Source organism: Manis javanica, chromosome 5 (assembly GCF_040802235.1).
Source record: "Manis javanica isolate MJ-LG chromosome 5, MJ_LKY, whole genome shotgun sequence".
NCBI classification, from domain to species: domain Eukaryota; kingdom Metazoa; phylum Chordata; class Mammalia; order Pholidota; family Manidae; genus Manis; species Manis javanica.
The window spans coordinates 102,022,427-102,044,286 of NC_133160.1; the positions used below are offsets into that span (position 1 = coordinate 102,022,427).

Here is a 21,860-nt window from a genome sequence, read left to right on the forward strand (position 1 = left end):
TGTGTGTCACTCCAGACCTGCTGAATTAAAATCTTAAGGGAGACGGTTAGGGAATATATATATAAGATCTCCCCATGTGACCACAGCGTTGACATTGTGAGGGATCAGAGCTATGTAAAGGATGGGAAGGGTCAGACTGAAGGTCAGAAAGTCTTCTTGATTCTCCAAATAACATTGTAGGGGAATTATTATGTACTCCAGTGGAAACATGACTAAACACACGTGAAGTAGTTTCCTTCAAGGCAATAAAAATAGTAAGGAATATATTTCCCTGTAGTTCCCAGAGTTTACCTAAATGGCAGTCTGAGAGATAGCAAAAACTAATGATTAACCCAAATAACCTGATCTTTTAGTGTGGCCTTAATAAAAGTTGAGAGTTTGCTTCATTTTTTCTGTTATTTATGACAGACATATTTGGTGAAATGTAAGCAATACGTAAAGTAATATCACAGTGCTACCTGAATTATAAATAAATATTCATGAAATAAATTAAGAAAATCTTCCTTTTGAATGGAAGAAAGCTAGTAAACAATCCTGTCATGTTTTAAAGGAGTTCTTTAATACAAGTACTTCCTAATAATAATATGACTATTTCCAACATTACTATAAAAAATAAGCACATGCTTCTTCAAGATATTATTAGCTTTATTATAAAACAAATATTTTATGTTGAGGTAACATTTCAAAGGGCATTTGGTCTGAAAATCAATTGAATTCTTTATACACAGTTTTGCTATGTGCAGCATAAGTAAAGGAGTCAGAATAGTTTTTCTAACATTGCACATAGATTGATGTTAGGGAAAAAATAAAGCTAAAACTTATCTATTTAGAGAGGGATTTCTTTCTACTACTTTCCCCCACCCAATTTTCCATGTCATCACTGTGTTTAGCAAGGCAGTATTCATGGGTGTTCCACAAAAAACATCAGATAAATCAGTTGAAGAAAAAAAGTTTTGCTTATCCAAAACACATTCCTGTGCTACAATTTAGAAGTAGTTTTATAAACTAAATATTTAATCATATGGGATTTACTACTGCTTATCCCAAGAATAAATAGAATTTTCTCATCATCAATGAAGAAACCCTATGTAACTCTCCAATTCAAGCATCTTTCTGCTATGGAGCTCTCCCTGGTTTTCCAAGGCAAAGTTGGTCCCACCTTCTGTGCTCCCATATATTTTATTCATGGCTCTGTGATAGCACTCACCACACTAGATTGTAATAGTTCTTATTTTCCTCATGTGTTCCTCTTTAGCTCTTCAGCCTTATTTATCCCTCTCTAAGCTCCTCAGGAGCAAGAAACAAGTTTTAGCTTCTTTATATCCCCAGCACCTAGCACAGTGCCTGGTACATAGTAGAACCTCAATAACTGTTTGTTAGGTTAATGAGTTAGGAACTAAGTCAGCTGTGAGGCTATAATGCACATCTTCCCTTGCTTCCCTTCTCATTGAGTGTATTCCAGTGTAAGTCCACTTTATTTAAACCTCAATGGATTGGTAACACCCTAGAAACAAGTATAATGTCCAGCATACTCTTTCAGAAAGAAATGGTCTCTGGTTATCCTTCTGATAAAAACATCAATAAATTATAGTTACAATGGTTTCTTTACTCTCCACCCAGCAAGACTCCTTTATGTGAGAGCCACTTCTTAAGAAGGCTGATACTAATAGCCATCTTGGCAGTCATTGTCATCTTGATCCCCATTGGGTTTGTTGTGGTAAGCATCAACTGTTAATTTTCTGCTTTCTATCTCAGTGTTTTTTGACTGGCCATCTTCCTCACTGCTTGAGTTGCTCTCAGAAGAGTTGCTGTCTTCATTTGATTTGCTGCTGTCCTGAGAATCACTGCCATCATCTTCCTCAGACTGGCTGTCCTGCTCAGACTGGCTTCCCTCGCTGTGGCTCTCTGCTGAGGTGCCGTGAGACTGGAGGCCCTCCTGGCTTGAACTGTTTTCCTCCTCAGGAGACTCCAGGCTTTCCTCTGAGTATTTGAGGCTCTCACTGGGTTCACTGTTTGCTTGCTCCTCTCTGGATTTACTTTCTGAATTGGAGGGTTCATTCCAGCTGTCCTCTTCACTGGAGTCACTCTCTTCCTGATCTTCTTCTGAGTGACTGCTGATGTTATCTGGATTGTCACCCCTGGACTCACTCACTACCTGTTCCTGAGATTCACTACTGTTTTCTTGAGATGGCAGGTCAGCCTCCTGACTAGACTCACTGCTGGTGTCCTGTTCATTTTGACTGTCTTCCTGGGACTGACTCTCCTCGCTCTCTCCTTGAGATTTACTCCTGCTGTTTTCCCTGGACTGGCTGAGGTGAGTTCCTTTGGAGTTGATGTTTTCTGTGGAGTCACTCTTGACTTCTTCCACTGTGTTGATATCATCAAGCTCACCTCTGTCATCTTCCTCAGAAATACGGGACTTTCTGAAAAATTTCCTGCTGGGATACTCCACTAATTGGCTGTCATGTGAATCCTGAGTACCTGCTTGCTCAGCACTGTTTCCTTTGGAAACTTTTGATTTGACACTGGCACTGTTCATTCTGGAGATGCTTCTCTCACTCCTGACGGTGTCGGGATCATCACTCTGCATTCCTTCATCATCAAACTCAGAGCCGTCCCCATGGCTGCTATCCCCTTCACTGCCACCTCCCATCCAGTGCTCCTCACTCTCACTCTCTTGAGTGGAGTCACTTCCCTCCAGCCTGCTGCTCACCTCGTTCCCATTGTCAAGGTCCCTGCTCTCGCTGGTGATATCTTGCACACTGTCTTCCCCTCGCAGGGAGCTATGTTCCCTAGACTGTGTAGTGTCGGCCGAGTCTTCATCACTTCTGGATCTGGAGTTTTCTCCTTGTGTCTCTTCAGGTCCTGGACCATTGTCGTCATCACCAAAGGTATCGTCTCCACTGTCATCTTCATCATCATCTCTATCATCTCCTTTTCCTCCACTCCTAGAGAGGCCACCTGCTGGTCTGTGTACATGTTGGTGATCATCAAGGCCCTCCTCTGATTCATCACTGTCACTGAGGTCTTCATTTGCCTGGAGGTGGGGGTTAACAGACATGGTCAGTACTCCAGGAGCTGATAAAGAGGGTGTTAGCTAGTGCCCAGCTAAGCTCTTTCTGCTTTCTTCTTCCTATGTCCCTCCTAACCCATGATCAGTTTGACTACTTTTCAATATCTCTACCAGAGGCTAAAGAGGAAGGAAGGGGAGTTGAAATTCATCATCCCATCTTAAATAGGCACAATTCACTCAATGCTGCAAATATTTTCTCCAAAATTGGCTTTATAGAAATTACGTTTATGACACTTAAATCATATTGATTTCTTGAAACCCTCAAAGGATTTTTGTAAATTAATGAGTTGATTTATAATACTTATTAAATTGTTTGGTTTACAACAGCTTTTAAAAATACTGGGTGATTTTTAAATGACCCAAATGTTGAGGGTTTTTTTCTAATCAACTCTAGGGGCAAAATGTATTAAGAGTATGAGGATGAAACCTTTAGCTAAAAAGAAAGCAAAATATTATAGTAGGGCATACATCTCACCCAAACTGGGTCTATACCTTATTCACACAGGCAGAGAATTCAGCTAGAAGACCACTACTAGGATGACCCCCAAGGCAGCTTAGTTGTAAGTGAGCTCAGAGAGATCATCCCCGTAAGTAAAGCAACTCTATGCTCTGTATAGATAAGGGAAGATTGTGAATATTCATTTATTATGCTCTGGACGAATCTGCTCTTTTTAGCATACCCTATCACAGCATTCTTGCCAATGTTTTTTCCTTTTCCCACATGTCCCTACTGATCAGTGTCTGTACTCTGATCAGGAGTACAGGATGATGGCATCTCTTCTCACTGCTGGCATTTTCACTGTTACGCTGGAACAGAACATGTTTAGCTTTCCATATCTCAGGAGGTACATATCACACCCTTCTCAAGAAGGGACTATTCCCCTCATTTGAGAGCTCTGAGAACACTGAGGTAATAAATCCCATCCCCAGACAAGAGCATTTCCCCAATTTTATGCATAAATTTCTAGAATGTTCCTCTGACAAACTTTAGTCAATGGTGTAAAAAGCCTAATAATTCATCTTTTAATTCTGGTCGAGTATTGAATGCAACATGGATCAAAGCTTCAGAAAGAAACCTGGTTCCTGGAATCTCTGGAGCCCCACAGGGTTGAGTTTGGTCAAAATGATAGGATAGCTGAGCAAGTAGCGACAGTTAGTCTTAGAAAAGTGAAAAAAAAGTTTTTTATTAAAAGGATATAAGCTAAGTCAGCTTTTCTCATTCTGAGAAAGACACTACTTCAAAGAGAAAGACTGAGCCAAATGACCCTGTAAAAAAGGGAAACAAGTTGCTCTTTCACAGAAAGATTGTGTCATTACAAATATTTAGGTTAATTTTACGTGTGTGTGTGTGTGTGTGTGTGTGTGTGCTTTTAACTAGAGGGGACACTTAGGCCAAAACTGTTTATAGTTTGGCCCCTGTGATAAATATGGAATGAACATCATGTCTCCATCTGAATTCTCCCTCTCATTTTCCCTTCCTATTTTATGGAACTATTTAGCCAGTATGACCAATGGCTAGAAAACACCGTATTTAGAACAGTTGTCAGGTAATTTAATGTAACATCATTTCCTTCAATTCCTAAGGAACCTAAAAAGTTAAGAAAGGCCTGTTTAATTACCTGTTCCTTTGAGCTAACTTTACTTTCTTCTGATGACTCACTGCTCTCCTAAGAGGAAAAAATAGTGTTTATTTTTACTTTTGGTAATTCCTGAGGAAAGAAAAAACATATGATACTATCAATTGCTTGTGGCTTGGATTTACTACTTTCCAAATGGCCTACGGTCATGAGAAGAATGTTAAAGTGAAGTCACTTCATGAGATATTTATGACAAAAAAGTAAATGAGATAGTTACCAAAGGTGGTGTTGGTGTCTGAACCAAATTACCCTGTAAAAAGGGAAACAAGTTACTCCTTCACAGAAAGATTGTGTCATTGCAAATATTTAGGTTAATTTTAAGTAAATTTTTTTAGCTTCTAGATATGTATTTTATATTTACATGAATAACAATGACATTTTATGGTGAAATGGCTAAAAAGTGAATGGGGATGACTAATGGACTAAGAGACCTAAAGGATTTTTGTATTTCTGATACATAGAGAAATATATACTTTCTTTTAAGCTGATTGTTCATACAACCTAAAGGAAATGTCATATAGGAAAAATAGCATTGGAACTGAGAACCCAGATTTAAGTCTCAATTGGATGCTTCGTTTTGGTTTTAACCCTGAAAACCAACCATCTTGGTGAGAGTGCTGAAATTCAAATGTTCCAGAAAACCCCAAAATCTTGGGTAAACTGCAATGGTAGATCACTCTGTGTGAATCTGTGTAATTGGCTTCACTCTCTGATACCCATTTCTTATTTATAAATTAATAATATTAGCAACCACTGTGCTTATTCCACAAGGTTGCTGTGAATATGAAATCAGCTAATACCTATGGAAGCATCTTGAGAATGATCTTATTCAATATGATATAAACTAAAGAAATGATCCATTTTGAGAACATGTACTTCATAAAATTCAATAGTAGACAAAACTGAAATGAGAAAGCCATTAAACTGTTCTTGAGTCACATAAGATCACCTGAAAGTTCTTATAAGAAATCCTGCAATGTTTGTTCCAGCCTTAGGCAGGGGCAAGACCCTCTCTGACATTATCTGGCCACCACTGTGTTGTATCCAAGCTGTTTTATGTGCAAATGCCAGCAGGAAGCAAGGTAATGAGCAAGACACTTTTATTTATTATACTTTTTAATCCTTACTTGTAGTTCTAATCATGAGAACCTACTGACTTAGACCTGGCCCCTTCTGAGAGAGGAAACACACTGGTAAAGAGAGTGGATTCTGGAGCCAGAGTGACCTGGGTTCAAATCTGGCTCTAACACTTACTTGTTAACCATGTAACCTAGACATACTAGGTTACTCTCTGTGTCTCAGTGTTCTCATTTATAAAAAGAGAATAAATTCAACATATAATTCACTGGGCGTTGTGAAGATTGAGAAAGTTAATACCTATAAAGCACACAGAATTGTGCCTGGCAATGGTTCTTGAATTATTGAGAGTTAGTGACTATTGGATTATTCTGAGTCAACACTCACTGAACATTAGCTATCATTCCAAAGCTTCTGGTATCCTCTCATTCTTCTTTCTTTTCTCACCTTACAGGACTTGACCTCCTGCGTGTTAGACATCTCCTGGTAGAACAGATTACTAGTCCTAATCTTTCAAGGGCAGTTTTAGTTCATTATTAGCCATCCGCTTGTACTATACAGATCCATTATAAGCTAAATAGAAAAATGCTTCCTCAACAAATTATACTATTAAGTTGGAGTCAAAGCATTATATGAACTAGAAATTATAGCTCTTGTTACCTGTATCTTAGGTTATTAATGTATTCATTAATCAGCAGTTTCAACATGAGCAATGGCACCAATTTGGTTATATATACATTTTAATAGTAACATATTAAAATAAAAATACTTCAAAATCTTATTTCTACTCACCTTCCATTCTTCAGAGCTCTCAGATTCAGTATTTTGATACCTGGCTACCTAGAATATTTATACACATGGTCAGCACACAGAGAAATTTCCAAGCCAGCAACTATTAACACTTTACACGTTTAGGAGTAGTGGTAGTCAGATTTTAGCATTCATCAGAATCCCCTGGATGTCTTGTTAAAGCACAGATTGTTGTGCCCCATCCCTAGTAGGTCTGAGATAGACTCAAGAATGTACATTTCTAACACAATCCTAGTTGATGCTGCTCCTGCTGGTCTGGGGATGACCCCTTGAGATCCACTGCTTATAAGGAGGAAACATTAGAGTCATGGCTATGTGAATGGCAACTGAACAGAGTAAGGAATAACTTGGATGATACTTCAAAGAAAACAGCTTCCTAAGAAGCTGCTATTTCGTCTGACTAGAACATACATGATGACCTTGGCTCATAGCCAATGAAAATTATGGAATTTTAGATATAAATTTTTTTTCATGCATCCCTACCCTGATACTTACTGGGAGAGCACAGGACAACCCCCAAAGGAGCGTAAGCAGGATGCTGGTCTTCATAACTGGATGTGACACTTCTACCTGTGATGAAGGACAGAAGATGTTTTCCTGCATGCTAAAGGAATATAGATGCTTCAACTTTTTTTTTGTATCATTAATCTACAACTACATGAAGAACATTATGATTACTAGGCTCCCCCCTTAACAAGTCCCCCCCACATACCCCTTCACAGTCACTGTCCATCAGCGTAGTAAGATGCTGTAAAATTACTACTTGTCTTCTCTGTGTTGCACAGCCCTCCCCGTGCCCACCCCATACTATACATGCTAATCGTAATGCCCCCTTTCTTTTTCTCCACCCTTATTCCTCCCTTCCTACTCATCCTCCCCAGTCCCTTTCCCTTTGGTAACTATTAGTCCATTCTTGGGTTCTGTGATTCTGCTGCTGTTTTGTTCCTTCAGTTTTCCTTTATTCTTATACTCCACATATGAGTGAAATCATTTGGTACTTGTCTTTCTCCACCTGGCTTATTTCACTAAGCGTAATGGAAGCAACCTAAATGTCCATCAGTACATGAATGGATAAAGAAGATGTGGTACATATACACAATGGAATATTACTCAGCCATAATAAAAAAACAGATCCTACCATTTGCAACAACATGGATGGAGCTAGATGCTTCAACTTTTTAGCAGATTTTTCCTATTTAAAAAAATCCCAACTTATCCAAATGTCCATCAGTTGATGAATGAATAAAAAATGGACTATATGTATACAATGGAATATTACCAAGCCATAAAAAGGAATGAAGTGATGATATGAAGTGCTGATATAGGCTGCAAAGTAGAGGAACCTTGAAAACATACTGAGTGAAAGAATCCAGACACAAAAGACCACATACCATATGAGTCCATTCACAAGAAATGTCCAAAATAGGCAAATCTGTAGAGACAGAGGCAAATAACTGTTTGCCCAAGTCTGGGACAAATGCGGGTTTGGGAGTGACAACTAAGGGGTAAATTTTGAGGGTGATGAGAATGATCTAAAATTCATTTTGGTAATAGTTGTACAACTCTGTGAATATTCTAAATACCATTGAAGAGTATACTTCAGATAGGTAGAGCATATATGTGAATTATATCATAACAAAGCTATTTTTAAAATAAATTATAACCGATAAATTGGAAACTTTTCAGTGAGGAGCTTATAAACAAACACTTCTTCACTAATATGTGAAATATGATAAATGGTGGAAAGAATAAAGAGGAATAGAGAAATTTCTGACCATTCACTTTTATAATTATGCAGTTCAGTGTGGCAGAGCAGCTTGGCAAATATATTTCCCCAAGAAACGCACCTGTTGGTAACACTGATAGGTGGTGGTCAATTGTCTTCACACATGCACACACACAGCTTCTCAGTCACATTTTTAAATTCATAATGTCTAGACAAAATAGATTGGTTCTGTATTTTTTTATTCAGAATTTATTGAATTATTGAGAGTTAGTGACTACTGGGTTATTCTGATGCACTGTGACAAGCTTCATATTATAGTTCTGGAAACTCAATATCTACTGTGCTACATTTAGTCATACATTATACATGATTATGCTAAAGTCCTTTAAGTGTCATTCACAGTACTGAAGGATCTTGGGAAGAGTAGAAGTTTAGGATATGCTTGCAAATCATGCTGAGTGAAACATGCCAAATTAAACTGTATTTTCCAGGAGGATGGCTTCAGTTCACACTTCAAGAAATGATGATTTGGAAAACAATTTGTTCTGTATCTAAAAATAGAGGTACTAGATGCTAAAGTAAAAAGTCATTGAAATGATTTAAAGGGAAAATAACTTGCCCTGCACTAGTAAGCCCTGTGGCTGCTCTAACAGCCTTGCCAGATGGACTTCCATACATTTTGCAAAAAATCCTGTAAGCTTATTTCAGACTTCACTGTTTGTGATTAGTTTCTTTAAATACTAAATATTGCTATATTAGTGACAAAAGATCTAAGGCAGAGATTCTCAACCCTGTCTATATATTATTATCTCCAGGGAGAATTTAAAGACATACCAACACACAGATTCCACCACAGAGTAATAAATCTGTTCACTAAGGATAGGAACAGACATGAGTTTGTTTTTAAGGTGCTCCAAATGATTTTAACCTCTGATAGAAGAGGTAAGAATACATCGTTCAATAATGTCTGAATACGCTGAGTAATTTCTGAGACATTGGGCTCAAGAATTCATCTAATTTTTTTAATTCGTTCAAGAAAACAATAGAAATCCTAAGATAAAGAAACTGAGAATGTTCCTCATTTCTACTTTCATACAGATCAAATGGCCCAACAGAGCCTCTCATTGTATATGATGAACATTATCCCTCTTCAATACAGCTATCCTTAATTTGCATTCTTTCTTTTATTCAAATTCGGCCTAGCTCTTATTGGTCCTCAAGTTTTTTATGCTGTTTCCTTTTCAAATCTTTTGCCTAATATCAACACATAAAACACATGAAGATGCTCAGCTGCACCTAAAACAAGCTGCATTCAACACAATACTGCTTCTGAAGGAAACCAGAATATCGCATCCCCCAATATGCCTCTTTGATGTAAAAATTGTTTTGAGCAGAAGGCACGTGAGAAACGGCAGATGCAGGGAGAGCCCTCCGATCTGCCTTTTACTTTCTGAAAGCAGGAGATAAAACTCGCATGCCAGAAGTCCCAGGAAGAAGGATGACATTCTAGCACCACAATCGAGGTGGAGAGCAACCGATTCACGTGAACCTTGTTAAACTAACGCTCTCTTCTTGCTCACTCCTCTACAGCCTACAGCCCGTAGGCCAAACCCTTTTCTCTTGTCAGTTCTTCACCACTGTACTTTTCCTTGTCTAAATGGTGAGCTATTATGCTTTATGCTCTGTCTCTGGTCACTTCTTTAGGTCTTCATTATCTTCTGAAGGTTCCCTTGTACATGTAAAATTTTAATGAAACCTGTTTGCTTTTCCCCTGTCAGCCTGTCTTCTGTCAAATGAAATCTTAAACCAGCCAGAAAACCGAAGAGGTTAGAGGAAAATTTCTCTCCCCTTATACTTCTCTCTGGTTCCCATAATCAAAACATTATTTTTTAAGTCCTTAGGTTCATTTCTTAAAGAAAGTTTCTCCCAAATATGATACTAGGAAAATAACTCTTGCCAATGTTTTGGTTTCATAGGTCAAATGAAAATTAGGCCACTCACCATTTTAATTTTCAGAGTGAAACTTGAATAGGGTGATAATTTAATCATGCTCTAAAAACTAGCAATATTCCAGCCTTAATAAAAGGTCGGTGGAGGATGGGGTATTATGAAACATAGAAAGATACACTAAGGCTCATGCTTCTAGAAATGCCGTGTAGCACCCTGGCCTAAAGCAAATGAACTCCCAAATGGAAATCTGATAAACTAAAATACACCCTACGGTCTTGAGAGACCTGATGTTGACTCCCAAAGATTATAGTCTGCCATCAAACATTAAAGTCAGATTTTAAACACTTTATATTAGGTTTTCAGTTAGTATTTTTAATAAGCATGTTTTTGTGAAGTGTATTCTAAATGAGAGGTCCAAACTTTTATAAAAATTTTAGCTACTGTCCTGAAAAAGAGTAGAAGCAAATATGCAATGGCATTATTCTGAATAATAAATTAGCAAAAAAGCTCAAGCCTGAAAGATATGCATCCAGGACTCCCAAATTAATTCATTCCTCTTTGACATTTAGTAAATGTCACTTCTGCATGGTAAATGCTATCATTCTACAGTGATAGCAGGTAACAAAAGGAAACCAACAACTTTAATTTGTGTTCTAGTTGTTTGGAAGGCAGTATATTTATTACAGACATTCAGCCTTTCTGAATTGTGATCCCAGAGTTGAAAGGATCCAGAGTGTTCAGGATCTGGAGGAGGTAACTGCAGCCCCATCTCTCTCTAACTACCCTTTGTGCTCTCAAGTAAGGAAACTTGTTCGGGAATTTCCTCCAACTTAAGATTCACTTGTAATGTGTGTATCTTCTTTTATGTAAACTGAAATGAAAGGGATAAGCCAAAAGAAGAAAATAAAGCTTGAAAATCATAGGCTTAATCCCTTATGCTTAATTTGCTACTTTTGACTTAGGGCTGTTATCCTCAGTAATACAGAACAATGTATGTATTCATTAGCAGTCACCAAATATTCATTGATAATATCTTAGGTGCCAGGCACTGTTCTGTGTGCTGAGTGTGCAGTAGTGTGTAATAATGATAATAAGCTGGTCCTACAAAAGTAAAATTACCCAGAACCCAGAACCTCCACTAGCTAGAATTTGTTTCATTATTACTCTTTGAAAATAAAGTGGAATTTGGTCAGGATATGAATTTTATCAGGAATTCAGGGATATAAACTAATAAAAATGTCCAATCCTTCCAACTGTAATTGTCTTAAGGCCAACTACAATGAATCCCATGTCGTATACCTTCAACCACAGTATAATAACTCCAAGGTGCCCAAACATTAAATATAGATTTGGAAAGCCTCTGAGCCATTGGTTGACATCACCATTTTGGGGTAGGTAAAGTAGACTAATAAATTGTTTGTTTAGATGTTTTAACCAACCAGATCAAAGTAGGATATTCTACTTGACTCTCAGTTAGACAGAAAGTATGGTTTATGATAAGTTATTGCTCATGAAGAAGATGGATTGCTTGAAGTGTTACTACTACACTTGGGATCTTTTAGATGTCATACAGGATGCATTGCCTAACCACAGCTCCCATTCTCTGCTTTGGAAGACAGACACTTCTGATATAGATGAAGAAGTGAAATAAATGCAGCAAATACAAATACACATGGACAGGAGTATATATACTCCTAATTCTTCTACACCAGAGAATATTTTAAAAGACAATTGTATTCAAAATTTATTGAATGCTGACTGTATGCAGGGCATCATTCTAATATGAATCAGCTAAGCAATACAAAAGCATTATAATTATCACATCCTTGCTTTATTTCAGTGGTCTTAGCATCTTCTTTCAGTTACTCAGTCCATAATGACTATTACTGGATGCTGTCTAGATGAAAGGTTCTTAGTTTAAAAAACCATATTTTGAAAGTCTTGCCAGTCTGCTTTAGATTCTTTCATAATGTCTTGTAGGCCATGATCACTATATCTATGAAGCCTAAATGTAAAAATTCTGCTTTTTTGGTAATTAAAGCCAAACTTCAAAATTACCTTCCACCTGCTCCTGTTAAGTAAACGTTCTTTTTCAGAAGTACTGTGCACAGATATAACTAAAGTATTACTGAGAGAACACCTGACTCTTATTGACTTAGCATGTCCTAATATCATTACTTACTGTGGCATAAAAAGCAGACACAAGAAATGGGATCATTTTTACCCAATGTGCAGCCCTCTCTATCTTTCTCTGCATTGCGTAATACCTCTCAACATGTATACATATTCAATATTTCCCAAACAACACAGCAGTCATTTTCAGAGATTAAATCATGAAAATGTCTTACCCTCTTCAGTTCACAAAGATTTCTCCCAGAAAGTCTCAAACAGTCAGGCTGAAATCCTCACAGAGGAAATCTATGCCAAGTGAAGCCACTATTGGGTTGATGTCCTGAACACTTCTCTGATGGTGCAGGAATTTAAACTCTGCTTCAGCTCTTCATAGCCAATCAACCTTGGGCTTGGGGTGACTGACATCACAAGGTGTCACCGGGACTCCAGTACACCCACACTTCCTCCAACTTGCAGAGGCAGATTTTCCCTAAAAAGCTCTTGTGGTTCCCAAATGACTAGACTAGTTTCCGTTAAATTGAAGATCTTCCTAAAGTTTTGTTTTGATTTCTAAATATATGTCATTCATATCCATACAGGCTTATAAGCATTTAAACAATTACAGTATCTTCCACCTACTGATAGATCCCAGCAGACACTAGGATGGGAAAAGGAGAGTCAACAGATAGGTAGAAAGTTTCCTGGTAATGTATACTTCCAGATTGTCTATGAAGAACCTACTAAAATATAGATTTGCCTGAATTGTTGGTGTTGAGAATGTGGGCTTTTATTCTTTCCTTCTTATTCATCTTTTAACAACCTCTACCACTCATCTCCCTTTTCTCTCTTCTCTCCACCCTCACAAATACACAAAGGTCCAAAATTTTTGCTAATTTAATGAAGCCTCCACTTATAGAATTCTATGGTGGTTGGAAATATTAAAGCACCACGATAAGTAACTTTTGTTTTAATCAAAAATAGTTTAGATCTAACAATTATTCCCCCCACCCCCCTACATTTTGCCATGTTTTTGTTTTACTTCTGGTGACTCTTAGAAATTGGTTTCTCTGGATGGTACCCAACTAGTCTTCCCCCTGAAATTCTAATTTCAAAGAGTCTCTCTGCCATCACTGAAAGTGTAATGAAATGGGTAAAATGGTATTTGTCAGGACTCTTCAGGGAGTGTACTGAAGTTGCTATAGAGAGTAGGAAGTGGGGTTGCTTACCTCCCAAGTAGCACACTCAAGTAACAGCAGAACAGCCACTGAAAAAGTATTTAAAGAATATAAGTCACCAGAGCTTATCTTCCTCAAGAGTAGGGATTTTACTTTGTTTACTAGTGTATACCCAGGGCCCTAATACCTAGGTTCCTGAGTCATAATAAACACTCAAGATTTTTATGAATTAATGGATTGGTTTTAAAATAGGCCAAGTTACTATCTTGCCTGTAGTACCCACATGACTTACTCTGACATTTTCTTTGGAAGTGTATGATTGTTGGAAATTTTAGTGATATACTCTTGCCAACCTGGTTCTAGAGAACTGGGGTGCCCAACTTTATGTAGGAAACTAATATAACATATGTGGATTCTCAGCTATGAAATGCAATGGGATATGAGCCAGAAAATGAGGAAAGATTCTGTTTTCATATAAAGCTCATTAGAAGACTAAAGTTCAAATGAGGAAGCTATAAATTCCCTATGTTCCATTCTGGTTCTGAATTATACTCCCTAGTGGTTTCATGGGCCTGACTGAGGTCTGTCCTAGAAGAACCTTATAATCTTGTGTCAGAGTGAATTCTGGGAAGATTTTTGGCAGAAAGTGTTTTAGAAAATCTCTAAATATCCACATAAAAACAGAGCAATTAGATAACAAAACCAAAAACCATGAACAACAATTTAGTCTACAACAAAACTAAATGTTTTAAAAGTTACTTATTGTTGCATTAAGAACACCTCAAACCACCACAAACCACTCTGTATCTTAAAATTACAACCATTTTATTATCTCTTATAGCTGAGACTGCAGTCATCTGGGGACTCAATAAGAATAGAATATTCAAGGTAGCACGGTTCTTGTCTGGGAGTTCAACTAGAACTGTATTCTGAATACATCAGCTCTCCTTTATATGGCCTCACCTTGTGGCTGGCCTTTTCACATGGTGGCTAGGGTCCAAGAACTGCCCAAAATGTTACTTTCTCCACAGTCTTCAGTCAAATCAGTCACAGAGTCACCCCAGATTCAGAAGGAGATATAGTCTCTACCTTTTGATGTGAGGAGCAGAATGAAAGTACAGGGAACAGAGGAAATGTTGAGACCATTTTGAAGACTGATCACCACACTCCATGGCAGCTTATATTCACAGACTCCAAAGTGGCTGGGGACAAACCCCCAACTGCCACAAGACCTATCTCAGTTATACACCAGTAAGCAGAGAGAAGCTACAGGATATCTGATACTCCAGAACAGTCAAAAATTATTGCTGGTAGGTGCCAGTGACACATAATAAAATCTGAAGGATCAGAAATGTCTAGCCCCTGAGAATTCTCAAAGCAGCCATCACAGCTGCCTTCCAGGACAGACCCACATAGAAGAAAAACTGCTGGGATTGGATTAAAAATTTCACAGAATTGCTATAATAGAGTAGGCACAAATAAGTATGGGAGAGGGGAGTAAATCCAGCAAATCTTGGAATGCAAGGTGGTACATTTTTTTCAACCTAACATGGAAACAGAAAAAGAGGGAGCTGGGTGAAAGCCCTGATGAGCTATGGCACATTCTAAAAGTTCACAAAAACCTATCTTTAGAAGAAAAATATAAAAAATGTATGAAGTTTAAATCCCATAAAAGCAGGAAAACGATCTTATAGACAATGGAAGCATGCTGAGAGTACATCAAAACCATAGCCTATTTTTAAAAAGAGCAAAAAGACATTAAGAATATGACAAAATAGATGAAAAAAACATAAATAAAAATTAGAATGACTCAGAAATGAAGTATCAGAAGTCAGGAAGACAACTTTAAAGAAAAAACTATTTCAGAAATGAAGACTGAACTAGAGGGAACACAAGAGGGGAATAAACAGCAGATGATTCCTTAAGAGAACTAGAAGGAAAAAAACTTTTAATTTAAAAGAAATGGAGGAAGTGAGAAAAGCTATTTGGTAGCAAGTGACTTATATTAAGCAATGGCAAAGAAGATCCAAATTACACTTACTAGGAGCTCTGAAGAAGCTAGCAAAAGTGAAGAAAAGCAGAAATACTAAAAATAAATAAGTAAACAAATAATAACATTTGTAATTCAAGGAAATTCCTCTGAATTAAAAAATACTTAAAACTCATATTTAGGATCACAGGAAGATGGCGGCGTGAGTAGTTCAGAGGAAATCTCCTCCCCAAAACATATATATTTATGAAAATACAATAAATACAACTATTCCTAAAAGACACCACTGGATGCAGTACAACAGCCAGAATACATTATATCTGCGAGAACTCAGCATCACATGAAGGGGGTAAGATACAAGCTTCGGCCAGGCAGGACCCGAATGCTCCCTCACCCCAGAACCCAACGGGAAGAAAGGAGTCTGAACGGGAAGGGAGTGAAAGCCCAGTACTGCTAAACAACCAGCTCTAGAAAACCGCACCCAAAACACAGACACAAGATGCACAGGGTGCTAGATATTAGAGAAACGGAGAAGCAAAACCTGTGGGCAGGTCCCCGTATCCGGCGCCCCTGAGACAAAAGAAAAGAGAGTGCTTTCTGCAAGTCTTAAAGATACAGGGACCCCATAGCTGGACAAAGTTGTCCCGGCAGCTGGGAACACTGGGGATACTTAGGCACCCTAAACGGAGGCAGTTCAGCTCTGAAGCCCCTCACAGGACTAGGCGGCCCTCCAGCCCTCCAGTCATTCCTCCAACTGGCGCAGACCCCGAAACATGGACCCAGTAGCAGAAGAGTGGGAGCATGCACCAGGGGTGGAAGTGCTAGAAGGAACCGAGAGCAGATATATGCGCAGCAGGGCTAGCCCGCAGCAGCGCAACCGAACAGCCTAGGCATGGCTCACTCGCACTGGCAGCATGAAGCCTGAGCCTGGAAGGAGCCTGCGTGGAAAAGCCCCACGCACACCGGCAGCAGAGCCAGAGGGAGGAGGCATGGTTCCAAAAACTGACCGGAATCCCAGCCCAAAACATAGCCACGCGGGCCAGACCCAGAAGCCATTGTTGCCACACAGCTGCCTGGCAGGGTCGCCACTAGCACGGAGGAGCACACCTGGCATGCCTGCCACTCCTCGCAGGGCTCCGTGCTGCTCTGATGGACACCCCGCCCACAGCAGCTTAGGAGATTAACCCAGTGGCTGCTCCAGAAGTGCAGATAACCGTCACAGGCAGCAGAGAAGGGCAAGGCATTCAGCAAGCAGGAAAGGACTTTCTTCTCCCAGCTGACACACCCGCAACCTGCCTACAGCCACTGCAATCACCATAAAAAGGCAAAAATATCTGGTCCAGACCAAGATAGTTACACCTGAGAAAGGATCTGCCAAGGCACACCTAACCAGTCTCCCTGAAAAAAAATTCAAAATAAAAATCATAAACATGCTGACAGAGCTGCAGAGAAATATTCAAGAGCTAAGGGATGAAGTCCAGAGAGAGATTATAGACGTCTGGAGGGATATCACAGATGTCTGGAGGGAGATTACAGAAGTGAAACAAACTCTGGAAGGATTCATAAGCAGAATGGGTAAGATGCAAGAGGCCATTAATGGAATAGAAACCAGAGAGCAGGAACGCATAGAAGCTGATGCAGAGAGAGATAAAAGGATCTCCAGGAATGAAACAATATTAAGAGAACTGTGTGACCAATCCAAAAGGAACAATATCTGCATTATAGGGGTACCAGAGGAAGAAGAGAGAGAAAAAGGGATAGAAAGTGTCTTTGAAGAAATAATTGCTGAGAACTTCCCCAAACTGGGGGAGGAAATAGTTGCTCAGACTACAGAGGCACACAGAACTCCTGAGAGATGGGATCCAAAGAGATCAACACCAAGACACATAATAATTAAAATGGCAAAGGTCAAGGACAGGGACAGAGTATTAAAGGCAGCCAGAGAGAGTAAAAAGGTCACCTACAAAGGAAAACCCATCAGGCTAACATCAGACTTCTCAACAGAAACCTTACAGGCCATGAAGAGAATGGCATGATATATTTAATGCAATGAAACAGAAGGGCCTTGAACCAAGGATACTGTATCAGGCACGATTACCATTTAAATATGAAGGAGGGATTAAACAATTCCCAGACGAGCAAAAGTTGAGGGAATTTGCCTCCCACAAACCACCGCTACAGGGTATCGTAGAGGGACTGCTCTAGATGGGAGCACTCCTAAAAAGAGCATAGAACAAAACAGCCAACATATGAAGAATGGAGGAGGAGGAAAAAGAAGGGAAAGAAATAATCATGAGACTGTGTTTATAACAGCTCGATATGTGAGTGAGGTCAGACAGTAAGGTAGTAAACAAGCTAACCTTGAACCTTTGGTAACCACAAATCTAAAGCCTGCAATGGCAATAAGTACATATCTTTCAATTATCACCCTAAATGTAAATGGACTGAATGCACCAATCAAGACACAGAGTAATAGAATGGATAAAAAAGCAAGACCCATCTATATGCTGCTTACAAGAGACTCACCTCAAACCCAAAGACATGCACAGATTAAAAGTCAAGGGTTGGAGAAAGATATTTCATGCAAACAAGAGAGAGAAAAAAGCAGGTGTTGCAATACTAGTATCAGACAAAATAGACCTCAAAATAAAGAAAGTAACAAGAGATAAAGAAGGACATTACATAATGATAAAGGGCTCAGTCCAACAAGAGGATATAACCATTATAAACGTATCTGCACCCAATACAGGAGCACCAATATATGTGAAACAAATACTAATAGAATTAAAGGAGAAAATAGAATGCAATGCATTCATTTTGGGAGACTTTAACACACCACTCACCCCAAAGGACAGATCCACCAGACAGAAAATAAGTAAGGACACAGAGGCACTGAACAACACACTAGAACAGATGGACCTAATAGACATCTATAGAACTCTACATTCAAAAGCACCAGGATACACATTCTTCTCAAGTGCACATGGAACATTCTCCAGAATAGACGACATACTAGGCCACAAAAAGAACCTCAGTAAATTCGAAAAGATTGAAATCCTACCAACCAACTTTTCAGACCACAAAGGTATAAAACTAGAAATAAATTGTACAAACAAAGCAAAAAGGCTCACAAACACATGGAGGCTTAACAACATGCTCCTAAATAATCAATGGATCAATGACCAAATTAAAATGGAGATCCAGCAATATATGGAAACAAATGACAACAATAACACAAAGCCCCAATTTCTCTGGGACGCAGCGAAAGCAGCCTTAAGAGGAAAGTATATAGCAATCCAGGCATACTTAAAGAAGGAAGAACAATCCCAAATGAATAGTCTAATGTCACAATTATCAAAATTGGAAAAAGAAGAACAAATGAGGCCTAAGGTTAGCAGATGGAGGGACAGAATGAAGATCAGAGAAGAAATAAATGAAATTGAGAAGAATAAAACAATAGAAAAAAATCAATGAAACCAAGAGCTGGTTCTTCAAGAAAATAAACAAAATAGATAAGCCTCTAGCCAGACTTATTAAGAGAAAAAGAGAGTCAACACACATCAACAGAATTAGAAACAAGAAAGGGAAAATCACGACAGACCCCACAGAAATACAAAGAATTATTAGAGAATACTATGAAAACCTATATGCTAACAAGCTGGAAAACCTAGGAGAAATGGACAACTTCTTAGAAAAATACAACCTTCCAAGACTGACCCAGAAAGAAACAGAAAATCTAAACAGACCAATTACCAGCAATGAAATTGAAGCGGTAATCAAAAAACTACCCAAGAACAAAACCCCCGGGCCAGATGGATTTACCACGGAATTTTATCAAACATACAGAGAAGACATAACACCCATTCTCCTTAAAGTTTTCCAAAAAATAGAAGAGGAGGGAATACTCCCAATCTCATTCTATGAAGCCGACATCACCCTAATACCAAAACCAGGCAAAGACCCCACCAAAAAAGAAAACTACAGACCAACATCCCTGATGACCATAGATGCAAAAATACTCAACAAAATATTAGCAAACCGAATTCAAAAATACATCAAGAGGATCATACACCATGACCAAATGGGATTTATCCCAGGGATGCAAGGATGGTACAACATTCGAAGATCCATCAACATCATCCACCACATCAACAAAAAGAAGGACAAAAACCACATGATCATCTCCATAGATGTTGAAAAAGCATTCAATAAAATTCAACATCCATTCATGATAAAAACTCTCAACAAAATGGGCAGAGAGGGCAAGTACCTCAACATAATAAAGGTCATATATGATAAATCCACACCTAACATCATACTGAACAGCGAGAGGCTGAAAGCTTTTCCTCTGAGATCGGGAACAAGACAGGGATGCCCACTCTCCCCACTGTTATTCAACGTGGTACTGGAGGTCCTAGCCATGGCAATCAGACAAAACAAAGAAATACAAGGAATCCAGATTGGTAAAGAAGAAGTCAAACTGTCACTTTTTGCAGATGACATGATATTGTACATAAAAAACCCTAAAGACTCCACTGCAAAACTACTAGAACTAATACTGGAATTCAGCAAAGTTGCAGGATACAAAAATTAAGACACAGAAATCTGTAGCTTTCCTATACACTAACAATGAACTAATAGAAAGAGAAATCAGGAAAACAATTCCATTCACAATAGCATCAAAAAGAATAAAATACCTAGGAATAAACCTAACCAAAGAAGTGAAAGACCTATACCCTGAAAACTACAAGACACTCTTAAGGGAAATTAAAGAGGTCACTAACAAATGGAAACTCATCCCATGCTCCTGGCTAGGAAGAATTAATATCATCAAAATGGCTATCCTGCCCAAAGCAATATACAGGTTCGATGCAATCCCTATCAAATTACCAACAGCATTCTTCAATGAACTGGAACAAATAGTTCAAAAATTCATATGGAACCGTCAAAGTCCCCGAATAGCCAACGCAATCCTGAGAAGGAAGAATAAAGTGGGGGGGGGGGATCTCACTCCCCAACTTCAAGCTCTACTACAAAGCCACAGTAATCAAGACAATTTGGTGCTGTCACAAGAGCAGAGCCACAGACCAGTGAAACAGAATAGAGACTCCAGACATTAACCCAAACATATATGGCCAATTAATATTTGATAAAGGAGCCATGGACGTACAATGGGGAAATGACAGTCTCTTTGACAGATGGTGCTGGCAAAGCTGGACAGCTACATGTAAGAGAATGAAACTGGATCACTGTCTAACCCCATACACAAAAGTAAACTCCAAATGGATCAAAGACCTGAATGTAAGTCATGAAACCATAAAACTCTTAGAAAAAAATATAGGCAAAAATCTCATGGACATAAACATGAGTGACTTCTTCATGAACATTATCTCCCTGGGCAAGGGAAACAAAGGCAAAAATGAACAAGTGGGACTATATCAAGCTAAAAAGCTTCTGTACAGCAAAGGACACCATCAATAGAACAAAAAGGTATCCTACAGTATGGGAGAACATATTCATAAATGACAGATCTGATAAAGAATTGACATCCAAAATATATAAAAGCTCACACGCCTCAACAAACAAAGAGCAAATAATCCAATTAGAAAATGGGCAGAGGAGCCGAATAGACAGTTCTCTAAAGAAGAAATCCAGATGGCCAACAGGCACATGAAAAGATACTCCACATCGCTAATCATCAGAGGAATGCAAATTAAAACCACAATGAGATATCACCTCACACCAGTAAGGATCGCCATCATCGAAAAGACAAACAACAACAAATGTTGGCGAGGTTGTGGAGAAAGGGGAACCCTCCTACACTGCTGGTGGGAATGTAAACTAGTTCAACCATTGTGGAAAGCAGTATGGAGGTTCCTCAGAATGCTCAAAATAGAAATACCATTTGACCCAGGAATTCCACTTCTTGGAATTTACCCCTAGAATGCAGCACTCCAGTTTGTAAAAGACAGATGTGCCCCTATGTTTATCACTGCACTGTTTACAATAGCCAAGATATGGAAGCAACCTAAATGTCCATCAGTAGATGAATGGATAAAGATGATGTGGTACATATACACAATGGAATATTTCGCCACAAGAAAAAAACAGATCCTACCATTCGCAACAACATGGATGTAGCTAGAGGGTATTATGCTCAGTGAAATAAGCCAAGCGGAGAAGGACAAGTACCAAATGATTTCACTCATATGCGGAGTATAAGAACAAAGGAAAACTGAAGGAACAAAACAGCAGCAGAATCACAGAAGCCAATAATGGGCTAATAGTTACCAAAGGGAAAGGGACTGGG

At 38.7% G+C, this 21,860-nt stretch overlaps 1 protein-coding gene across 1 annotated transcript; it reads right to left on the bottom strand.

The window, feature by feature from the left end:
• Window positions 1–650: 650 nt before the first annotated feature.
• On the bottom strand, window positions 651–7,254 carry DMP1 (dentin matrix acidic phosphoprotein 1). Its single transcript, XM_017667095.3, has 5 exons — window positions 7,093–7,254; window positions 6,580–6,627; window positions 4,928–4,960; window positions 4,693–4,740; window positions 651–3,037 (listed from the first exon to the last, which is right to left on the bottom strand). Exons 1-5 carry the CDS (start codon window positions 7,198–7,200, stop codon window positions 1,664–1,666), a joined length of 1,611 nt encoding a protein of 536 aa, XP_017522584.2. The 5' UTR covers window positions 7,201–7,254; the 3' UTR covers window positions 651–1,663.
• Window positions 7,255–21,860: the final 14,606 nt, after the last annotated feature.

Excerpts from the sequence above, each read along its gene's own strand:
- DMP1 (XM_017667095.3), bottom strand. The coding sequence starts at position 7,200 with ATGCAGGAAAACATCTTCTGTCCTTCATCACAGGTAGAAGTGTCACAT. Across the intron at positions 4,961-6,579 it reads AGAGCTCTGAAGAATGGAAG|GGTAATTTGGTTCAGACACC; the intron begins GTGAGTAGAAAT and ends CCCTTTTTACAG. Across the intron at positions 4,741-4,927 it reads AGACACCAACACCACCTTTG|GAGAGCAGTGAGTCATCAGA; the intron begins GTAACTATCTCA and ends TTTTCCTCTTAG.